General features: G+C 40.6%; 1 protein-coding gene across 1 annotated transcript in view; it reads right to left on the bottom strand.

Moving 5' to 3' along the window:
* The window catches only part of LOC122754057 (adhesion G protein-coupled receptor E1-like), a 74,586-nt gene that overhangs the window by 32,898 nt on the left and 19,743 nt on the right, over positions 1–21,945 (bottom strand). The window contains exons 5-26 of the mRNA XM_044002093.1: positions 18,579–18,734; positions 18,353–18,472; positions 18,035–18,190; positions 17,810–17,929; positions 17,492–17,647; positions 17,267–17,386; positions 15,994–16,149; positions 15,769–15,888; positions 15,451–15,606; positions 15,226–15,345; positions 14,908–15,063; positions 14,683–14,802; positions 13,411–13,566; positions 13,186–13,305; positions 12,868–13,023; positions 12,643–12,762; positions 11,375–11,530; positions 11,150–11,269; positions 9,878–10,033; positions 5,683–5,838; positions 5,456–5,575; positions 1,124–1,270 (exon numbers count right to left, since the gene is read on the bottom strand). Of these exons, the coding sequence (XP_043858028.1) occupies positions 1,124–1,270; positions 5,456–5,575; positions 5,683–5,838; positions 9,878–10,033; positions 11,150–11,269; positions 11,375–11,530; positions 12,643–12,762; positions 12,868–13,023; positions 13,186–13,305; positions 13,411–13,566; positions 14,683–14,802; positions 14,908–15,063; positions 15,226–15,345; positions 15,451–15,606; positions 15,769–15,888; positions 15,994–16,149; positions 17,267–17,386; positions 17,492–17,647; positions 17,810–17,929; positions 18,035–18,190; positions 18,353–18,472; positions 18,579–18,734 (3,063 nt within the window). The remainder of the gene's footprint in view (positions 1–1,123; positions 1,271–5,455; positions 5,576–5,682; positions 5,839–9,877; positions 10,034–11,149; positions 11,270–11,374; positions 11,531–12,642; positions 12,763–12,867; positions 13,024–13,185; positions 13,306–13,410; positions 13,567–14,682; positions 14,803–14,907; positions 15,064–15,225; positions 15,346–15,450; positions 15,607–15,768; positions 15,889–15,993; positions 16,150–17,266; positions 17,387–17,491; positions 17,648–17,809; positions 17,930–18,034; positions 18,191–18,352; positions 18,473–18,578; positions 18,735–21,945) is intronic.

Raw genomic sequence — 21,945 nt, 5'->3', positions numbered from 1 at the left:
AGTCACTTAACCCTGTTTCCCTCAGTTTCTTCACCTGTAAAATGAGCTAGGGAAAGAAATGGCAAATTGCTCCTGTATCTTTGCAAAGAAAACCCCAAATGGGGTCACAACCTAAACAACAATAATCATGTCACATATTACACTCTCCATCTTACTCTTCTTTTCTCTAGGCTTAACACGCTTATCTCCTTCAACCAATTCTCTTATGTTGTTGACTCGAGGCCCATCATCACCCTGGTTGCCTTCATCTATATCCTTACTATTAAATCCATTAGGATGGGGACTGGAAAGGAAAGGGAAGGGATTAAGCATTTATAAAGCACCTACTATGGGGGTAGCTAGGTGGCGCAGTGGATAAAGCACCAGCCCTGGATTCAGGAGTACCTGAGTTCAAATCCAGCCTCAGACACTTGACACTTACTAGCTGTGTGACCCTGGGCAAGTCACTTAACCCCCATTGCCCCACAAAACAAAACAAACAAACAAAAAAAACCCCAACTCTAATCTATAAAGCACATACTATGTGCCAGGCACTTTGGCAAGTGCTTTTACAAATACTGTCTCATTTGATCCTCACAACAACCCTGCAGGGTGGATGCTGTTATTATTCCCATTTCACAGTTGAGGAAACAGAGACAAACAGAGGTTCAAGGACTTGCTTAGGGATCACAGAGCTAGTAAGTGTCTGATGAGGACAGATTTTTTTTTTGGCAGGGCAATGAGGGTTAAGTGACTTGCCCAGGGTCACACAGCTAGTAAGTGTCACGGGTCTGAGGTCAGATTTGAACTCAGGTCCTCCTGAACCCAGGGCCAGTGCTTTAGCCACTGTGCCACCTAGCTGTTCCTGAGAACAGATTTTAAACTTAGGTCTTCCTGACTCCAGGCCCAGAGCTCTGTAGAGTATGGCATCACCTAGCTGCCCCACCAGACATGTGATTTCATTGCTGTAGGTAACTCCACCCTTCATACCTCGCCTAAGGCTTTCCCTACAGAAACAGTTCAGCACCTTCTCTGTGCAGCAGCCAGGTGGTGCAGTTGATAGAGTGCCAGGCTCAGGGTCTAAATTCCCTTCCCCTCTTTGCTGACCAGATCAGACAGACTTTACAGGAATCTGTTCACTCACTTTTGCACTGTGTTCCTTGGCCTCGGAAGCTCACTTCCAAAGTGCTTGACTTATATCCACGTTTGCAGGTGCAGAAATAGTTTCCTGGTGTGTTGGTACAAGTAGCATGTTTTGGACAAGCTGTGGCATCCATGCATTCATCCACATCTGAAGATTGAAGAAGAAAATGCAGTCAAGTCAATTGACCATTGCAACCAAATGCCATTGGAACCCCAAACCAAAGACAATCTCCATGTACCCCTGGTCACCCTTACTGCCACCTCAGGGGCCAAAGAGTGAAAGGCTTTTCTAGATGTGTCCTCATTCCTATCTCTCCTCTATACAGAGTCAATAAAACATCTCTAAATAAATTAATGAATGAATAAATAGGTAGATAGATAAATGAATGGATGAATAAATAAATAAACAAATAAATAGATGAATGAATGGATGAATAAATAAATAGATAGATAGATAAATGAATAAATAAGTAAATAAATGAATTAATAGATAGATAGATAAAATTTAAAAAAATAAAAATAAAACATCTCACTCTCCCAGCTGTTAAGAGTCTAGGGAACTTTACTCCAGTAGGGGGAAGAGGAGCATTGCTGTAAGGGAATAAATAATAGAAATATTGGTAAGTGATAGATGCCTAGAAAATGTACAGAATGTGACTGTTTCCAGGGTATAAGTTCTTTTTCTTGTCTCTTCTCCTACCTGCCCTCCCCACCCCCACCCCCACCAACCCCCACAGCCTCTCCTCCCTGCTTTCCTGCCAGTACTAGCTAGAATTCTCTCTCAAGCCCTGGGTTCTATAGGTAACAGCGCTGATTATTCAGGAAGAATCCTAGTTACCACTGGTCACTACCTTCATCAGGTCACTTCTCCTGGAGGATCAGTTTCATCATCTGCAAAATGGGACTAATACAATTTGGATTACTTACTGCATGGTGGGTAATAGGGGGTTGGGAGGGCAGAAGGATGAAAGGGCCTGAACCCATGATTTCCATGTCAGAAATTCCCTCCAACAATGCAGATTGGTGACTCATTGGTAACATATATAAGGTGTACTGTCTCTTTACGGACTTTATCATAAAATGATGAAAATAATTATTTAATGATGAAAAGACAGAACAACTATCTTAGAGAAAGGAAGAAATTCACATTGCTCATCAAGCGACATGAAATATTGCCATTATCATGGATGATATTTTGGATGCCTGATCTTTTTAAAACTTTCTTTTAATATACACTATTAATATACCTGTGAAGAATCACAGCTTGCAAATAGGTTTTGCACAATTTTGGAGAGATTATCTGTAGTGTAGATGTGAGTACTGAGATATCTTTGTCAGGAAGATAGAATGATGCCTTGTTTGTATGAAAACAGCTTTAAAGAGGCAGAGAAAGAATGTATATTGAAAAATTAGAGAAATACGAATGAAAATAAATACAATTTCAAGGGCACCAAGGAGATGGAAGGTCCTAGCGAGGACTTCAGAGTGTGGCAAAGCATGATGATATGACAACTAATTTGCACATATGTTTTATGGATAAAATACGATAAATCATAGAAGTACTTGAGGAGTACTTTGCTTTCCTAGCAAAGGGTCTATGTTCTAATGGGTCATTTCAGCTTCAAGGTAAGTGAATAATGTTTTGCTGTTTTCTGGCTCAACGAGAACTATTTACAGTCGAAATGCCGTTGTAAGGATGTTGGTTGACTGAAAAAGTTTATGAAGGCTATGTTTTGAGTAGAGAGGAGCAGAAGAGTGGTAAGGATTTAAAGTGAAACAGTACCCAGAGAAACCATTTCATGTGGGGCAGAAGTTCCTAAGTGGACTAATTGCAGTGGATTCTATAAGTCCCAAGATATGTTATCCCACACACCTAAGTTTTGCTCTTATCACGTTCTTATCTAAAAGAGTGTGTTCTGGGTTTACATATGTATTGTAATAAATTTTATTATTTATTTGCTTGTTTTAATTTAGGATAAATAATATTTCTCTAACATCATTGTTAAGTAAATGTTTATGTTAAAGATATAAATACGTCATTCATGCGAGTGACTCATTGTGTACATATTGTATCAGTGCATTACCTCATTAGTGTCAGGTCTTATAGTTAAAAAAAAATATCTAATAGGGGTTAAAGAGCTAAAGAGGTAAGTTTCCCCTCACCAGGATTATTCTTAGGATACCGAGAGAGTTTGAATGTAAAAATCTGATGATGACTCATTTTTGGAAATGTAGACCTGCTAGGGTGAAAAAAGATTGGATTGATCCAAACCCAGACAGAAACAAGGGTATCTCACATACCTAGATAGGAGGCATGAGGCTCTTACATAGTGCAGGTTTTAAATATACCTCTACCATAGTAAGTAGACCCCACTATTACACTATCTGTTTTATACATAAATCATATGTAAGTTTATTTTTATTTAATGTAATATGTTACGTATAATTTTAGAAAGTTCCCTAAGATACTGAGAGATTAAATGACCTGTCACTGATCACACCCCTATGATTAGAGACAGAACTTGAACTCAGGTCTTCTTGACTCTAAGGCCAGACTTCTATCTACTAAGCTCTCATACTGCCTCAGTCCATTATCATTCTGTTTATTATTCATGTAAATCACATTAATGAACAACTTCATTAATAAATCAAGAGATGAAAATCAAAACAACCTTGAGGTACCACATCAGATCTATTAAATTGATAAAAATAATTAAAAGCAATGAAATTCAGTGCTGGTGGAGTTTTTTCTCTACCATTCTTTACTGATAGATGTGCAAGTTATTTTTTAAAACTGTTTTGCAAAGGGAACTGGAATTATGCAGTAAAAGTTTCAAATATCCCATTGTTGGGAAAAACCCACATGTAAACAAAAGCCATCTGTTCAAAGATTTTCCATAACAACAATACATTTAAAAAAACAAAATTCAAAAACCTGAAAGCAATCTAAATGTCTAATAGGGAAATAATTCAATAAATTCTAGTATTAATGTAATGGAATTCTATAATGCGATTAAGAGGGATAAGCATGAGGATGCCAAAGAAATCTAGATAGAGTTTAATGAAATAATCCAAAGAATAAAAATGTAAACGAATTAAAAGAATCGAATATACACTAACTATAATTATATTTTTTAAAGCAAATGAAGGGGCAGCTAGGTGGCGCAGTGGATAAAGCACCAGCCCTGGATTCAGGAGTACCTGAGTTCAAATCCGGCCTCAGACACTTGACACTTACTAGCTGTGTGACCCTGGACAAGTCACTTAACCCTCATTGCCCAGCAAAAAAATAAAATAAAAAGCAAATGAAAATGAATGGACAGGTGAATCCTGATTGGGACTTAGTGGGGGCAACTAGAATGATGTCAATATACTTTAGGCAGCGAGGAACTGAGTTCAAATCCAGCCTCAGACACTTTACACTTACTATCTGTGTGACCCTGGGCAAGTCACTTAACCCTCATTGCCCTGCAAAAATCATAATAAAATAAATAAATAGATTAAATTTTAAAAATAAATGTAATGTGTTCTATGTTTTATTAGATTTTTATTTATTGTGTTGAATATTGCCCAGTTATATCTTGATCTGGGTCTGGCTACATTCAGGGGTATTATGACATAAACAGCCTACCTGAACCATGATCAATGTCTCTATATTATGGCATCTGCATTGGTGGTATCATCCTAGCACCATGGATTTCAGCTGGTAAAGATCTCAGAAACCACCTATCCCAACCCCTTCATTTTACATGCAGGGGTGTTCTGCCGCCAGCTGATGTTGGTGTTGTATTTCTGGCAGTCAAGCAGGATCCTTGAGGGTGGGCAGAGAATTACCCTTTGGGGTATTTAAGGAGTGATAAAAAGGTAATTAGTTGTTGAATCAATTCTACAGCTTCTGAAAGCAGATATAGAGAGAGAGATATAGATATAGATATAGATATAGATAGATATCTCCAGACCTTTCTATTCAAGTGAATCAGAAGTTTTAGTTAAGGGAGGCAGTGATGAAAGAATTTGAAACTAGATACTCTGATTCCAAAATCAGTCTCTTTCTGCATCACCAGATTCCGTACACAGGACAGCAGAATCCCACAACCTTGAAGTATTCATCTTCTTAATGCATGTCCTTCCAAGTATATTGTAGAAAATATGTCTTGTACTTCCAATTAGATTACACTCTCTCTGAGGACAAGGACTGTCTTACACATTTATTTATATACTATCACAGGGCCTCTCAAACTGGAGACACTCGGGCTATAAAACATTTTTTTATGAATAAAAAAACACACCCAAGAAAACTCTAAGATAGATCATGTTTTAGTGTCCTTGGTACCTTCACATTGAGAGTTCCTGAAGGTGAAGCCAGCACTGCAGGTACAGTCATAACTCCCTGGGGTATTCTGACAGGTATAATGCTGGGGGCAGGCTGTTTTACTGAGACACTCATTAATATCTGCAGAGCAGAGAGGAGATGTTTTCAGTAAGTCACAAAACACCCAAGCCCAGGTAATACAAATCATAGACACAAGATCAAGGCATCAGTGGCAGCATGAGTATTACCTGTACATTGGAAAGGGCCTGTTCTACCAGGGATCCAAGATTTTCCACTGGGAGAAGAAAATCCAGGCAAACAGCTGCATTTATATCTTCCAGGGATGTTAGTGCAGTTGGTATTGGGACCACAAGGATTGGAACTCTGGGAACATTCATCCACATCTAGGTAGAAGGTGAATTTGGTCAAAAGAGTTCCCCAGACCAAGGCTGGAAGCATTTTGTTTGCATTTCAGTCATACCTGACTGTTCATCATCCCATTTGGGATTTTCTTGGCAAAGATAGAGTTGTTAGCCATTTCCTTCTCCATCTCATTTTACAGACAAGGAACCTGAGGCAAACAACATTAGGTGATATACCCAGGGTCACACAGCTAGTAAGCGTCTGAGACGAGATTTGAACTCAAAAAGAGGAATCTTACTGACTGCAGGCTGGTACTCTATCCACTGTGTCCCCTATCACAGCATTTACAGAGAATCTAGAATTTGGTAACCCTCCTCTATGGAGCTGAAAAGGAAACCTACAACACCTTAGAATCTCTAAGTTAGAAGGGACCTCAAAGACTTGCTAGTCCAACCTAAACCAAAGCAGGAATCCCTTCCCTAACATCTGCAACAAATGGCCATCTAGCTGCTCTTGAAAGATCTGAGGTGATGGGGAACTCACTGACTCCTGTAGGGGCACATTCATTTAGCCCCAATTTAAGCTCCAATTGTAAGGAAGTTTTTTTTTTTCTTACGTAAATGTGTGACCTTTCAGACTTAAACAAATTGGGAGGTCATAATGGGCAAATTACAAAGAAGTAAAGGTGCCTCCTACTCAGATTTTATTTAGAATTTACTAAAGAGTGAGTCCCCTTGTGGTGTGAGTGGACCATTCCATGCCTTGTACAGGATGTGATGGTTTGAGTAACTCATTTTTATATGAAAAGGAAAGGGGGTAAGGAGAGAGGGAGAGGGAGAGGGGGGGGGGGAGAATATCTAGAAGACATAGATCTGAAGTCCTTCAGTTTCATAGACTAACCAGAAAACCTTGGAGTTTGTTGGGTTTTTTTTATGGGAACCCTGAACCTCAGAGAAATCAGTGATTATCAGACAAACAGTCATTGCCTGGTTATGCAATGCAGAGATGAAGATCTGGGAAAGGTTCTGCAGGGGCCACTACAAGTTAGGGTGAGTTCTCTCACCACAGGGACCCAGCTCTAAACCAGAAGGAGTTGTCAAGAGAAAAGACTAAACTTCTATTCTCCCACCTCCTACTGCTAAGTGATGGTTGCTTGGTTGGTTGGCTGCTTGGTTGGTTGGTTGCTTGGTTGGTTTCTTAGTTGGTTGCTTGGTTGCTTGGTTAGTTGCTTGGTTGGTTTGTGTCCTTCATTCTTGAAGAGGACCAAAATGGCATCACTTTGTTGGAGTCAAGGTTTAATGTGTACAACTGTGACTGATCAGACGAATGGGAGCTCAGAAGACTCTACTACATGTCAGGCACAAATAGGACATTTGGAGTGGAGATGGCTCTAAATTTGAACATCTCAGTCTTCTTTTGAGATACAACAATTCTACTTCACTCATAGAGCACAGTGCTTTCTTTGATGTGAGCACGCCCTGCTGAGAGGTCCTTTGCCAGTGTCTCCCAAGTCATACAATCAATTCCAGAGTTCTTCAGAGAGACCATGAGAGTGTTCTTGTATCACTTCTTCTGACCACTATGTGAGCTTCTGTGTCATGTGAATTCTCCATGAAATAAGTCTTTTAGGCAAATGTCTTTTGACATTTGAATAATGTGCCAGTCCATTGGCATTGCACTCTCTGCACTAGAGTATGAATGCTTGGCAGTTTAGTTCAAGAAAGGAACTCATTGTCTGGTACCTTATCCTGCCAGGTGATTTTCAGGAAAGTGATAACCCTCAGAACCAAAGCCCAACAGAGGCTTCTGCTTGTCCTAGACTAAGGGTCTCTATTCTTTCTAGAAGAGTACAGCAGTGACCCAGCCAAGGATTACAGCTGGGCCTGGAGTCCATCAAGGGGCAAACCCAGGGAGTCCATTGGAGGCACCATACCCCATGGAGAGTCAAGCCCAGCTGAGGAACCTGTACAGAACACATATGGAGGTCCCTGAAGTTGTGAGTTTCCTTAGCCACATCTTACATAAATGTGCACCTCCCTGCCATTGTTCTTTAAGATCACGCCCTTGGTCCACAGACATGGCATGTATTTGTGAAAGAATGTGCTCCAGCTTTTTGAAGGGGGTGGGGTTGGGGGGAACATGTTTTGTAACTGCTAACTGCTATACCATTTAAGGAAATGGTTTTACTAAGAGCTAATCAATCACTTGCCTCCATTTCCCCATCAGTAAAAGGAGCTGAAGAAGGAAATGGTATACCACTCCTGTGTCCCTTCTAAGAAGACCCCAAACTGGGTCATGAAGAGTCAGAAGCAACTGAAAACAACGAAACAAATCCAGTTTACTAGCCAATTGTTCACTCTGATGGTGGTAATTTTTTTTTCTCCAACATTACAGTTTCCTCAATAAGACCCTTGATCATTCAAAAGAATTAAGTATAATCATTCACACTGGAACAACAAAGTGAATAAACAATGCACATTTTCCAGATCAAAAAGGCAGTGAGATAATGAATGGAGGGATGACCTTGGAGTTAGTCTATCAGTACATTTAACCTTGAGCTAGCAATGGAATTGAAGAGGAGGAGGAGAGCCTCTGGAGAAATGGTACAGCATTCTCATTGATCATAGGATCATAGATTTACAATTGGAAAGGACTTTAGAAGTCATTGAGTCCAACCCCTTCATTTTACAGATGAGAAAACTGAAGCCCAAGCTCACACAGATGGTAAGTGGCAAAACAGGGATTAGAAATTCAGGACAGCTAGTAAGCACCACAGATGGAGGTATATACCCCACATGTGCTGCATGTTGACAGTTTTTTAATGTAATGGTTTCCATGTTTTATTGTATTTTTCTTTATTTTATTGAATATTGCCCAATTACATCTTTTTTTTTTTAGTGAGGCAATTTAGGTTAAGTGACTTTCCCAGGGTCACACAGCTAGTAAGTGTTAAGTGTCTGAGGCCGGATTTGAACTCAGGTACTCCTGACTCCAAGGCCGGTGCTCTATCCACTGCACCACCTAGCTGCCCCTGCCCAATTACATCTTGATCTGGTTCTGGTTACACTCAGAGGTGATATGGCACAAGCAGCCCACCTGCACCATGATCAATGCCTCTATATTATGGCAACTGCATTGGCAGTATCATCCTAGCACCATGGATTTCAGCTGGTAAAGATCTCAGAAACCACCTATTCCAACCCCTTCATTTTACATACAGGGGTGTTCTGGAGCCAGCCGATGTTGGGGTATCTCTGGCAGTCAAGCAGGATTCCTGAGGGTGGGCAGAGAGTTACCCTTTGGGATATTTTAAGGAGTGATAAAAGGAAAATTAATTGTTGAATCAATTTTACAGCTTCTGAAATCATAGAGAAAATACATATATATTTATTAAAATTTTATATACATATATAAAATTTTATATGTGCATATGTATGGGTATATGTGTGTGTGTGTGTGTGTGTGTGTGTGTGTGTATCTCCAGACCTTTCTAGTCAAATGAATCAGAAGTTTTAGTTAAGGGAGGCTGTGATGAAGGAATTTGAAGCTAGATTCTCTGATTCCAACTTCAGTCTCTTTCTGTATCACCAGCTTCCCTACACAGGACAGCAGAATCCCACAACCTTGAAATATTCATCTTCTTAATGCATGTCCTTACAAGTATATTGTAGAAAATATGTCTTGTTTTTCCAAATAGATTACACCCTCTCTGAGGAAAAAGACCATCTTCCACATTTATTTACATGCTATCAGAGGGTCTCTCATACTGGAGGCTCTCAGGCTATAACTTTTTTATGAAGGAAAAAAAAAACAAGAAAACTCTTAAGATAGATCATGTTTTAGTGTCCTTGGTACCTTCACATTGAGAGTCTCTAAAAGTGAAGCCAGCACTTCAGGTACAGGCATAACTCCCTGGGGTATTCTGACAGGTATAATGCTGGGGACAGGCAATTTTACTGAGACACTCATTAATATCTGCACTTCAGGAAGGAGATTTTTTCATTAAGTCACAAAGTATTTAAGTCCAGGTGAGACAATTCTAGACACAAGATCAAGGCATCAATGGCACTAGATTATTACCTGTACATTGGAAGGGGCCTGTCCTCCCAGGGATCCAAGATTTTCCACTGGGAGAAGAAAATCCAGGCAAACAGCTGCAACTATAGCTTCCAAGGAGGTTGGTGCAGTTGGTATTGGGACCACAAGGATTGGGACTTTGGGAACATTCATCCATGTCTAGGTAGAAGGTGAGGTTGGTCAAAAGAGTTCCCCAGGAAAATTGGAACACTAATGCATTGTTGGTGGAGCTGTGAGCTGATCCAACCATTCTCGAGAGCAATTTGGAATTATGCCCAAAGGGCGATAAAGCTGTGCATACCCTTTCACCCAGCAATTCCACTATTAGGTCTTTTGCCCAAAGAAATCATGGAAGGGGGAAAGGGACCGACATGTACAAAAATATTTATAGCTGCTCTTTACGTGGTAGCAAGGAATTGGAAGTTGAGGGGGTGCCCAGCAATTGGGGAATGGCTGGACAAGTTGTGGTATATGAATACAATGGAATACTATTGTGCTGTAAGAAATGATGAGCAGGAAGAGTTCAGAGAAACCTGGAGGGTCTTACGTGAGCTGATGATGAGTGAGATGAGCAGAACCAGAAGAACATTGTACACAGTATCATCAACATTGTGTGTTGATCTACTGTGATGGACTATATTCTTCTCACCAATGCAATGGTACAGAAGAGTTCCAGGGAACTCATGATAGAAGAGGATCTCCAAATCCAAGAAAAAAAAAGAAAGAACGAACTGTGGAGTATAGATGCTGATTGAACCATACTATTTCTTTTGTTTTGGGTGCTGTTGTTTTTTTTTTTTCTATTTTGAGGTTTTGCATCACTGCTCTGATTTTTTCTCTTGTAACAGGATTAATGCAGAAATAGGATTAATGTTATTATGTATATATATATGTGTGTGTGTATATATCTATATCTATATGTATATGTATAGAGATATATAGATATAACCTATATCAGATTACCTGCTGTCTAGGGGAGGGGGAAGGGAGGGGAGGGAGGGAGAAAAATCTGAAATTGTAAAGCTTGTATAAACAAAAGTTGAGACCTATCTTTACATGTAACGGAAAAAATAAAATACCTTATACATAAAAAAATAAAATAAAATAAAATAGCATTTTCAAAAACAAACAAACAAAAAAGAGTTCCCCAGACCAAGGCTGCTATGCTTATAGTTGTGAATGGGAATCACTCAGGCAATAAAATATTTTTTGGATGAATGGAAAAATGCACCCAAGAACACTCTAAGATGGATCATGTTTTAGTATCCTTGGTACCTTCACATTGAGAGTTCCTAATGATGAAGCCAGCACTGCAGGTACAGGCATAACTCCCTGGGGTATTCTGACAGGTATAATGCTGGGGGCAGGCTGTTTTACTGAGACACTCATTAATATCTGCAATTAAAGGGGAAATGTTTTTAGTAAGTCACAAAGTACTTAAGTCCAGGTGAGACAATTCTAGACACAAGATCAAGGCATCAATGGCACTATGATTATTACCTGTACATTGGAAGGGGCCTGTCCTCCCAGGGATCCAAGATTTTCCACTGGGAGAAGAAAATCCAGGCAAACAGCTGCAACTATAGCTTCCAAGGAGGTTCGTGCAGTTGGTATTGGGACCACAAGCATTGGGACTCTGGGAACATTCATCCATGTCTAGGTAGAAGGTGAGGTTGGTCAAAAGAGTTCCCCAGGAAAATTGGAACACTAATGCATTGTTGGTGGAGCTGTGAGCTGATCCAACCATTCTGGAGAGCAATTTGGAATTATGCCCAAAGGGCGATAAAGCTGTGCATACCCTTTCACCCAGCAATTCCACTTTTAGGTCTTTTGCCCAAAGAAATCATGGAAGGGGGAAAGGGACCGACATGTACAAAAATATTTATAGCTGCTCTTTACGTGGTAGCAAGGAATTGGAAGTTGAGGGGGTGCCCAGCAATTGGGGAATGGCTGGACAAGTTGTGGTATATGAATACAATGGAATACTATTGTGCTGTAAGAAATGATGAGCAGGAAGAGTTCAGAGAAACCTGGAGGGTCTTACGTGAGCTGATGATGAGTGAGATGAGCAGAACCAGAAGAACATTGTACACAGTATCATCAACATTGTGTGTTGATCTACTGTGATGGACTATATTCTTCTCACCAATGCAATGGTACAGAAGAGTTCCAGGGAACTCATGATAGAAGAGGATCTCCAAATCCAAGAAAAAAAAAGAAAGAAAGAACTGTGGAGTATAGATGCTGATTGAACCATACTATTTCTTTTGTTTTGGGTGCTGTTGTTTTTTTTTTCTATTTTGAGGTTTTGCATCACTGCTCTGATTTTTTCTCTTGTAACAGGATTAATGCAGAAATAGGATTAATGTTATTATGTATATATATGTGTGTGTGTATATATCTATATCTATATGTATATGTATAGAGATATATAGATATAACCTATATCAGATTACCTGCTATCTAGGGGAGGGGGAAGGGAGGGGAGGGAGGGAGAAAAATCTGAAATTGTAAAGCTTGTATAAACAAAAGTTGAGACCTATCTTTACATGTAACGGAAAAAATAAAATACCTTATACATAAAAAAATAAAATAAAATAAAATAGCATTTTCAAAAACAAACAAACAAAAAAGAGTTCCCCAGACCAAGGCTGCTATGCTTATAGTTGTGAATGGGAATCACTCAGGCAATAAAATATTTTTTGGATGAATGGAAAAATGCACCCAAGAACACTCTAAGATGGATCATGTTTTAGTATCCTTGGTACCTTCACATTGAGAGTTCCTAATGATGAAGCCAGCACTGCAGGTACAGGCATAACTCCCTGGGGTATTCTGACAGGTATAATGCTGGGGGCAGGCTGTTTTACTGAGACACTCATTAATATCTGCAATTAAAGGGGAAATGTTTTTAGTAAGTCACAAAGTACTTAAGTCCAGGTGAAACAATTCTAGACACAAGATCAAGGCATCAATGGCACTATGATTATTACCTGTACATTGGAAGGGGCCTGTCCTACCAGGGATCCAAGATTTTCCACTGGGAGAAGAAAATCCAGGCAAACAGCTGCAACTATAGCTTCCAAGGAGGTTCGTGCAGTTGGTATTGGGACCACAAGCATTGGGACTCTGGGAACATTCATCCATGTCTAGGTAGAAGGTGAGGTTGGTCAAAAGAGTTCCCCAGACCAAGGCTGCTATGCTTATAGTTGTGAATGGGAATCACTCAGGCAATAAATTATTTTTTGGATGAATGGAAAAATGCACCCAAGAACACTCTAAGATGGATCATGTTTTAGTATCCTTGGTACCTTCACATTGAGAGTTCCTAATGATGAAGCCAGCACTGCAGGTACAGGCATAACTCCCTGGGGTATTCTGACAGGTATAATGCTGGGGGCAGGCTGTTTTACTGAGACACTCATTAATATCTGCAATTAAAGGGGAAATGTTTTTAGTAAGTCACAAAGTACTTAAGTCCAGGTGAGACAATTCTAGACACAAGATCAAGGCATCAATGGCACTATGATTATTACCTGTACATTGGAAGGGGCCTGTCCTCCCAGGGATCCAAGATTTTCCACTGGGAGAAGAAAATCCAGGCAAACAGCTGCAACTATAGCTTCCAAGGAGGTTGGTGCAGTTGGTATTGGGACCACAAGGATTGGGACTTTGGGAACATTCATCCATGTCTAGGTAGAAGGTGAGGTTGGTCAAAAGAGTTCCCCAGGAAAATTGGAACACTAATGCATTGTTGGTGGAGCTGTGAGCTGATCCAACCATTCTGGAGAGCAATTTGGAATTATGCCCAAAGGGCGATAAAGCTGTGCATACCCTTTCACCCAGCAATTCCACTTTTAGGTCTTTTGCCCAAAGAAATCATGGAAGGGGGAAAGGGACCGACATGTACAAAAATATTTATAGCTGCTCTTTACGTGGTAGCAAGGAATTGGAAGTTGAGGGGGTGCCCAGCAATTGGGGAATGGCTGGACAAGTTGTGGTATATGAATACAATGGAATACTATTGTGCTGTAAGAAATGATGAGCAGGAAGAGTTCAGAGAAACCTGGAGGGTCTTACGTGAGCTGATGATGAGTGAGATGAGCAGAACCAGAAGAACATTGTACACAGTATCATCAACATTGTGTGTTGATCTACTGTGATGGACTATATTCTTCTCACCAATGCAATGGTACAGAAGAGTTCCAGGGAACTCATGATAGAAGAGGATCTCCAAATCCAAGAAAAAAAAAGAAAGAAAGAACTGTGGAGTATAGATGCTGATTGAACCATACTATTTCTTTTGTTTTGGGTGCTGTTGTTTTTTTTTTCTATTTTGAGGTTTTGCATCACTGCTCTGATTTTTTCTCTTGTAACAGGATTAATGCAGAAATAGGATTAATGTTATTATGTATATATATATATGTGTGTGTGTATATATCTATATCTATATGTATATGTATAGAGATATATAGATATAACCTATATCAGATTACCTGCTGTCTAGGGGAGGGGGAAGGGAGGGGAGGGAGGGAGAAAAATCTGAAATTGTAAAGCTTGTATAAACAAAAGTTGAGACCTATCTTTACATGTAACGGAAAAAATAAAATACCTTATACATAAAAAAATAAAATAAAATAAAATAGCATTTTCAAAAACAAACAAACAAAAAAGAGTTCCCCAGACCAAGGCTGCTATGCTTATAGTTGTGAATGGGAATCACTCAGGCAATAAAATATTTTTTGGATGAATGGAAAAATGCACCCAAGAACACTCTAAGATGGATCATGTTTTAGTATCCTTGGTACCTTCACATTGAGAGTTCCTAATGATGAAGCCAGCACTGCAGGTACAGGCATAACTCCCTGGGGTATTCTGACAGGTATAATGCTGGGGGCAGGCTGTTTTACTGAGACACTCATTAATATCTGCAATTAAAGGGGAAATGTTTTTAGTAAGTCACAAAGTACTTAAGTCCAGGTGAGACAATTCTAGACACAAGATCAAGGCATCAATGGCACTATGATTATTACCTGTACATTGGAAGGGGCCTGTCCTCCCAGGGATCCAAGATTTTCCACTGGGAGAAGAAAATCCAGGCAAACAGCTGCAACTATAGCTTCCAAGGAGGTTCGTGCAGTTGGTATTGGGACCACAAGCATTGGGACTCTGGGAACATTCATCCATGTCTAGGTAGAAGGTGAGGTTGGTCAAAAGAGTTCCCCAGACCAAGGCTGCTATGCTTATAGTTGTGAATGGGAATCACTCAGGCAATAAATTATTTTTTGGATGAATGGAAAAATGCACCCAAGAACACTCTAAGATGGATCATGTTTTAGTATCCTTGGTACCTTCACATTGAGAGTTCCTAATGATGAAGCCAGCACTGCAGGTACAGGCATAACTCCCTGGGGTATTCTGACAGGTATAATGCTGGGGGCAGGCTGTTTTACTGAGACACTCATTAATATCTGCAATTAAAGGGGAAATGTTTTTAGTAAGTCACAAAGTACTTAAGTCCAGGTGAGACAATTCTAGACACAAGATCAAGGCATCAATGGCACTATGATTATTACCTGTACATTGGAAGGGGCCTGTCCTCCCAGGGATCCAAGATTTTCCACTGGGAGAAGAAAATCCAGGCAAACAGCTGCAACTATAGCTTCCAAGGAGGTTCGTGCAGTTGGTATTGGGACCACAAGCATTGGGACTCTGGGAACATTCATCCATGTCTAGGTAGAAGGTGAGGTTGGTCAAAAGAGTTCCCTAGACCAAGGCTGCTATGCTTATAGTTGTGAATGGGAATCACTCAGGCAATAAAATATTTTTTGGATGAATGGAAAAATGCACCCAAGAACACTCTAAGATGGATCATGTTTTAGTATCCTTGGTACCTTCACATTGAGAGTTCCTAATGATGAAGCCAGCACTGCAGGTACAGGCATAACTCCCTGGGGTATTCTGACAGGTATAATGCTGGGGGCAGGCTGTTTTACTGAGACACTCATTAATATCTGCAATTAAAGGGGAAATGTTTTTAGTAAGTCACAAAGTACTTAAGTCCAGGTGAGACAATTCTAGACACAAGATCAAGGCATCAATGGCACTATGATTATTACCTGTACATTGGAAGGGGCCTGTCCTCCCAGGGATCCAAGATTTTCCACTGGGAGAAGAAAATCCAGGCAAACAGCTGCAACTATAGCTTCCAAGGAGGTTGGTGCAGTTGGTATTGGGACCACAAGGATTGGGACTTTGGGAACATTCATCCATGTCTAGGTAGAAGGTGAGGTTGGTCAAAAGAGTTCCCCAGGAAAATTGGAACACTAATGCATTGTTGGTGGAGCTGTGAGCTGATCCAACCATTCTGGAGAGCAATTTGGAATTATGCCCAAAGGGCGATAAAGCTGTGCATACCCTTTCACCCAGCAATTCCACTTTTAGGTCTTTTGCCCAAAGAAATCATGGAAGGGGGAAAGGGACCGACATGTACAAAAATATTTATAGCTGCTCTTTACGTGGTAGCAAGGAATTGGAAGTTGAGGGGGTGCCCAGCAATTGGGGAATGGCTGGACAAGTTGTGGTATATGAATACAATGGAATACTATTGTGCTGTAAGAAATGATGAGCAGGAAGAGTTCAGAGAAACCTGGAGGGTCTTACGTGAGCTGATGATGAGTGAGATGAGCAGAACCAGAAGAACATTGTACACAGTATCATCAACATTGTGTGTTGATCTACTGTGATGGACTATATTCTTCTCACCAATGCAATGGTACAGAAGAGTTCCAGGGAACTCATGATAGAAGAGGATCTCCAAATCCAAGAAAAAAAAAGAAAGAAAGAACTGTGGAGTATAGATGCTGATTGAACCATACTATTTCTTTTGTTTTGGGTGCTGTTGTTTTTTTTTTTCTATTTTGAGGTTTTGCATCACTGCTCTGATTTTTTCTCTTGTAACAGGATTAATGCAGAAATAGGATTAATGTTATTATGTATATATATATATGTGTGTGTGTATATATCTATATCTATATGTATATGTATAGAGATATATAGATATAACCTATATCAGATTACCTGCTGTCTAGGGGAGGGGGAAGGGAGGGGAGGGAGGGAGAAAAATCTGAAATTGTAAAGCTTGTATAAACAAAAGTTGAGACCTATCTTTACATGTAACGGAAAAAATAAAATACCTTATACATAAAAAAATAAAATAAAATAAAATAGCATTTTCAAAAACAAACAAACAAAAAAGAGTTCCCCAGACCAAGGCTGCTATGCTTATAGTTGTGAATGGGAATCACTCAGGCAATAAAATATTTTTTGGATGAATGGAAAAATGCACCCAAGAACACTCTAAGATGGATCATGTTTTAGTATCCTTGGTACCTTCACATTGAGAGTTCCTAATGATGAAGCCAGCACTGCAGGTACAGGCATAACTCCCTGGGGTATTCTGACAGGTATAATGCTGGGGGCAGGCTGTTTTACTGAGACACTCATTAATATCTGCAATTAAAGGGGAAATGTTTTTAGTAAGTCACAAAGTACTTAAGTCCAGGTGAGACAATTCTAGACACAAGATCAAGGCATCAATGGCACTATGATTATTACCTGTACATTGGAAGGGGCCTGTCCTCCCAGGGATCCAAGATTTTCCACTGGGAGAAGAAAATCCAGGCAAACAGCTGCAACTATAGCTTCCAAGGAGGTTCGTGCAGTTGGTATTGGGACCACAAGCATTGGGACTCTGGGAACATTCATCCATGTCTAGGTAGAAGGTGAGGTTGGTCAAAAGAGTTCCCCAGACCAAGGCTGCTATGCTTATAGTTGTGAATGGGAATCACTCAGGCAATAAATTATTTTTTGGATGAATGGAAAAATGCACCCAAGAACACTCTAAGATGGATCATGTTTTAGTATCCTTGGTACCTTCACATTGAGAGTTCCTAATGATGAAGCCAGCACTGCAGGTACAGGCATAACTCCCTGGGGTATTCTGACAGGTATAATGCTGGGGGCAGGCTGTTTTACTGAGACACTCATTAATATCTGCAATTAAAGGGGAAATGTTTTTAGTAAGTCACAAAGTACTTAAGTCCAGGTGAGACAATTCTAGACACAAGATCAAGGCATCAATGGCACTATGATTATTACCTGTACATTGGAAGGGGCCTGTCCTCCCAGGGATCCAAGATTTTCCACTGGGAGAAGAAAATCCAGGCAAACAGCTGCAACTATAGCTTCCAAGGAGGTTCGTGCAGTTGGTATTGGGACCACAAGCATTGGGACTCTGGGAACATTCATCCATGTCTAGGTAGAAGGTGAGGTTGGTCAAAAGAGTTCCCTAGACCAAGGCTGCTATGCTTATAGTTGTGAATGGGAATCACTCAGGCAATAAAATATTTTTTGGATGAATGGAAAAATGCACCCAAGAACACTCTAAGATGGATCATGTTTTAGTATCCTTGGTACCTTCACATTGAGAGTTCCTAATGATGAAGCCAGCACTGCAGGTACAGGCATAATTCCCTGGGGTATTCTGACAGGTATAATGCTGGGGGCAGGCTGTTTTACTGAGACACTCATTAATATCTGCAGTTAAAGGAGGAAATGTTTTTAGTAAGTCACAAAGTACTTAAGTCCAGGTGAGACAATTCTAGACACAAGATCAAGGCATCAATGGCACTATGATTATTACCTGTACATTGGAAGGGGCCTGTCCTACCAGGGATCCAAGATTTTCCACTGGGAGAAGAAAATCCAGGCAAACAGCTGCATTTATATCTTCCAAGGAGGTTCGTGCAGTTGGTATTGGGACCACAAGGATTGGGACTCTGGGAACATTCATCCACATCTAGGTAGAAGGTGAATTTGGTCAAAAGAGTTCCCCAGACCAAGGCTGGAAGCATTTTGTTTGCATTTCAGTCATACCTGACTGTTCATCATCCCATTTGGGATTTTCTTGGCAAAAATAGAGTTGTTAGCCATTTCCTTCTCCATCTCATTTTACAGACAAGGAACTTGAGGCAAACAACATTAGGTGATATACCCAGGGTCACACAGCTAGTAAGCGTCTGAGACGAGATTTGAACTCAAAAAGAGGAATCTTACTGACTGCAGGCTGGTACTCTATCCACTGTGTCCCCTATCACAGCATTTACAGAGAAGCTAGTATTGGTAACCTTCCCTTATGGAGCTGAAAAGGAAACCTACAACACCTTAGAATCTCTAAGTTAGAAGGGACCTCAAAGACTTGCTAGTCCAACCTAAACCAAAGCAGGAATCCCTTCCCTAACATCTGCAACAAATGGCCATCTAGCTGCTCTTGAAAGATCTGAGGTGATGGGGAACTCACTGACTCCTGTAGGGGCACATTCACTTAGCTCCAATTTAAGCTCCCAATTGTAAGGAAGTTTTTTTCTTACGTAAATGTGTGACCTTTCAGACTTAAACAAATTGGGAGGTCATAATGGGCAAATTACAAAGAAGTAAAGGTGCCTCCTACTCAGATTATATTTAGAATTTACTAAAGAGTGAGTCCCCTTGTGGTGTGAGTGGACCATTCCATGCTTTGTACAGGATGTGATGGTTTGAGTAACTCATTTTTATATGAAAAGGAAAGGGGGGAAGCAGAGAGGGAGAGGGAGAGAGAGGGGGGGGAGAATATCTAGAAGACATAGATCTGAAGTCCTTCAGTTTCATAGACTAACCAGAAAACCTTGGAGTTTGTTGGGTTTTTTTTATGGGAACCCTGAACCTCAGAGAAATCAGTGATTATCAGACAAACAGTCATTGCCTGGTTATGCAATGCAGAGATGAAGATCTGGGAAAGGTTCTGCAGGGGCCACTACAAGTTAGGGTGAGTTCTCTCACCACAGGGACCCAGCTCTAAACCAGAAGGAGTTGTCAAGAGAAAAGACTAAACTTCTATTCTCCCACCTCCTACTGCTAAGTGATGGTTGCTTGGTTGGTTGGCTGCTTGGTTGGTTGGTTGCTTGGTTGGTTTCTTAGTTGGTTGCTTGGTTGCTTGGTTAGTTGCTTGGTTGGTTTGTGTCCTTCATTCTTGAAGAGGACCAAAATGGCATCACTTTGTTGGAGTCAAGGTTTAAAGTGTACAACTGTGACTGATCAGACGAATGGGAGCTCAGAAGACTCTACTACATGTCAGGCACAAATAGGACATTTGGAGTGGAGATGGCTCTAAATTTGAACATCTCAGTCTTCTTTTGAGATACAACAATTCTACTTCACTCATAGAGCACAGTGCTTTCTTTGATGTGAGCACACCCTGCTGAGAGGTCCTTTGCCAGTGTCTCCCAAGTCATACAATCAATTCCAGAGTTCTTCAGAGACACCTTGAGAGTGTTCTTGTATCACTTCTTCTGACCACTATGTGAGCTTCTGTGTCATGTGAATTCTCCATGAAATAAGTCTTTTAGGCAAATGTCTTTTGACATTTGAATAATGTGCCAGTCCATTGGCATTGCACTCTCTGCACTGGAGTATGAATGCTTGGCAGTTTAGTTCAAGAAAGGAACTCATTGTCTGGTACCTTATCCTGCCAGGTGATTTTCAGGAAAGTGATAACCCTCAGAACCAAAGCCCAACAGAGGCTTCTGCTTGTCCTAGACTAAGGGTCTCTATTCTTTCTAGAAGAGTACAGCAGTGACCCAGCCAAGGATTACAGCTGGGCCTGGAGTCCATCAAGGGGCAAACCCAGGGAGTCCATTGGAGGCACCATACCCCATGGAGAGTCAAGCCCAGCTGAGGAACCTGTACAGAACACATATGGAGGTCCCTGAAGTTGTGAGTTTCCTTAGCCACATCTTACATAAATGTGCACCTCCCTGCCATTGTTCTTTAAGATCATGCTCTTGGTCCACAGACATGGCATGTATTTGTGAAAGAATGTGCTCCAGCTTTTTGAAGGGGGTGGGGTTGGGGGGAACATGTTTTGTAACTGCTAACTGCTATACCATTTAAGGAAATGGTTTTACTAAGAGCTAATCAATCACTTGCCTCCATTTCCCCATCAGTAAAAGGAGCTGAAGAAGGAAATGGTATACCACTCCTGTGTCCCTTCTAAGAAGACCCCAAACTGGGTCATGAAGAGTCAGAAGCAACTGAAAACAACGAAACAAATCCAGTTTACTAGCCAACTGTTCACTCTGATGGTGGTAATTTTTTTTTTCTCCAACATTACAGTTTCCTCAATAAGACCCTTGATCATTCAAAAGAATTAAGTATAATCATTCACACTGGAACAACAAAGTGAATAAACAATGCACATTTTCCAGATCAAAAAGGCAGTGAGATAATGAATGGAGGGATGACCTTGGAGTTAGTCTATCAGTACATTTAACCTTAAACTAGCAATGGAATTGAAGAGGAGAAGGAGAGCTTCTGGAGAAATGGTACAGCATTCTCATTGATCATAGGATCATAGATTTACAATTGGAAAGGACTTTAGAAGTCATTGAGTCCAACCCCTTCATTTTACAGATGAGAAAACTGAAGCCCAAGCTCACACAGATAGTAAGTGGCAAAACAGGGATTAGAAATTCAGAATAGATAGGTATAATGGCCCAGACCTATAATCCCAGACACCAGGGATGATGACGCTGGTGAATCTTGAGCTCCAGAGTTCTAAACTGCAATAAGCTAAGCAAATAGAGTGTCCACACTAAGTCTAGCAACAATAACTTGAGTCCCCAGGAATAGGGACCACTGGGTTGGCTAAGGAGGGACAAAGCAGACCAGGTGAAAAAGGAAGCATGTCAAAGTTCCTGGGCCAATCAGTAATGAGGTTGAGGCCATAAGTGGTCCCTAAATTTCCAACCTGAGTGAGATATGGTCTCTTTTTTTCTCTTTGTTTTTTTTTCCGTTGTTGTTGTTTGTTTGTTTTGGTTTTTGCAGGGCAATCAGGGTTAAGTGACTTTCCTAGAGTCACACAGCTAGTAAGTATCAAGTGTCTGAGGTCAGATTTGAACTCAGGTCCTCCTGAATCCAGGGCCAGTGATTTATCCACTGCGTCACGTAGCTGCCTCCCCCACCCCAGTCTCTTT

The sequence above is a fragment of the Dromiciops gliroides genome, chromosome 1 (assembly GCF_019393635.1).
Source record: "Dromiciops gliroides isolate mDroGli1 chromosome 1, mDroGli1.pri, whole genome shotgun sequence".
Lineage (NCBI taxonomy): Eukaryota > Metazoa > Chordata > Mammalia > Microbiotheria > Microbiotheriidae > Dromiciops > Dromiciops gliroides.
The sequence above is the reverse complement of the archived record's forward strand: the minus strand, read 5'-3'. Positions and strand labels throughout refer to the sequence as shown.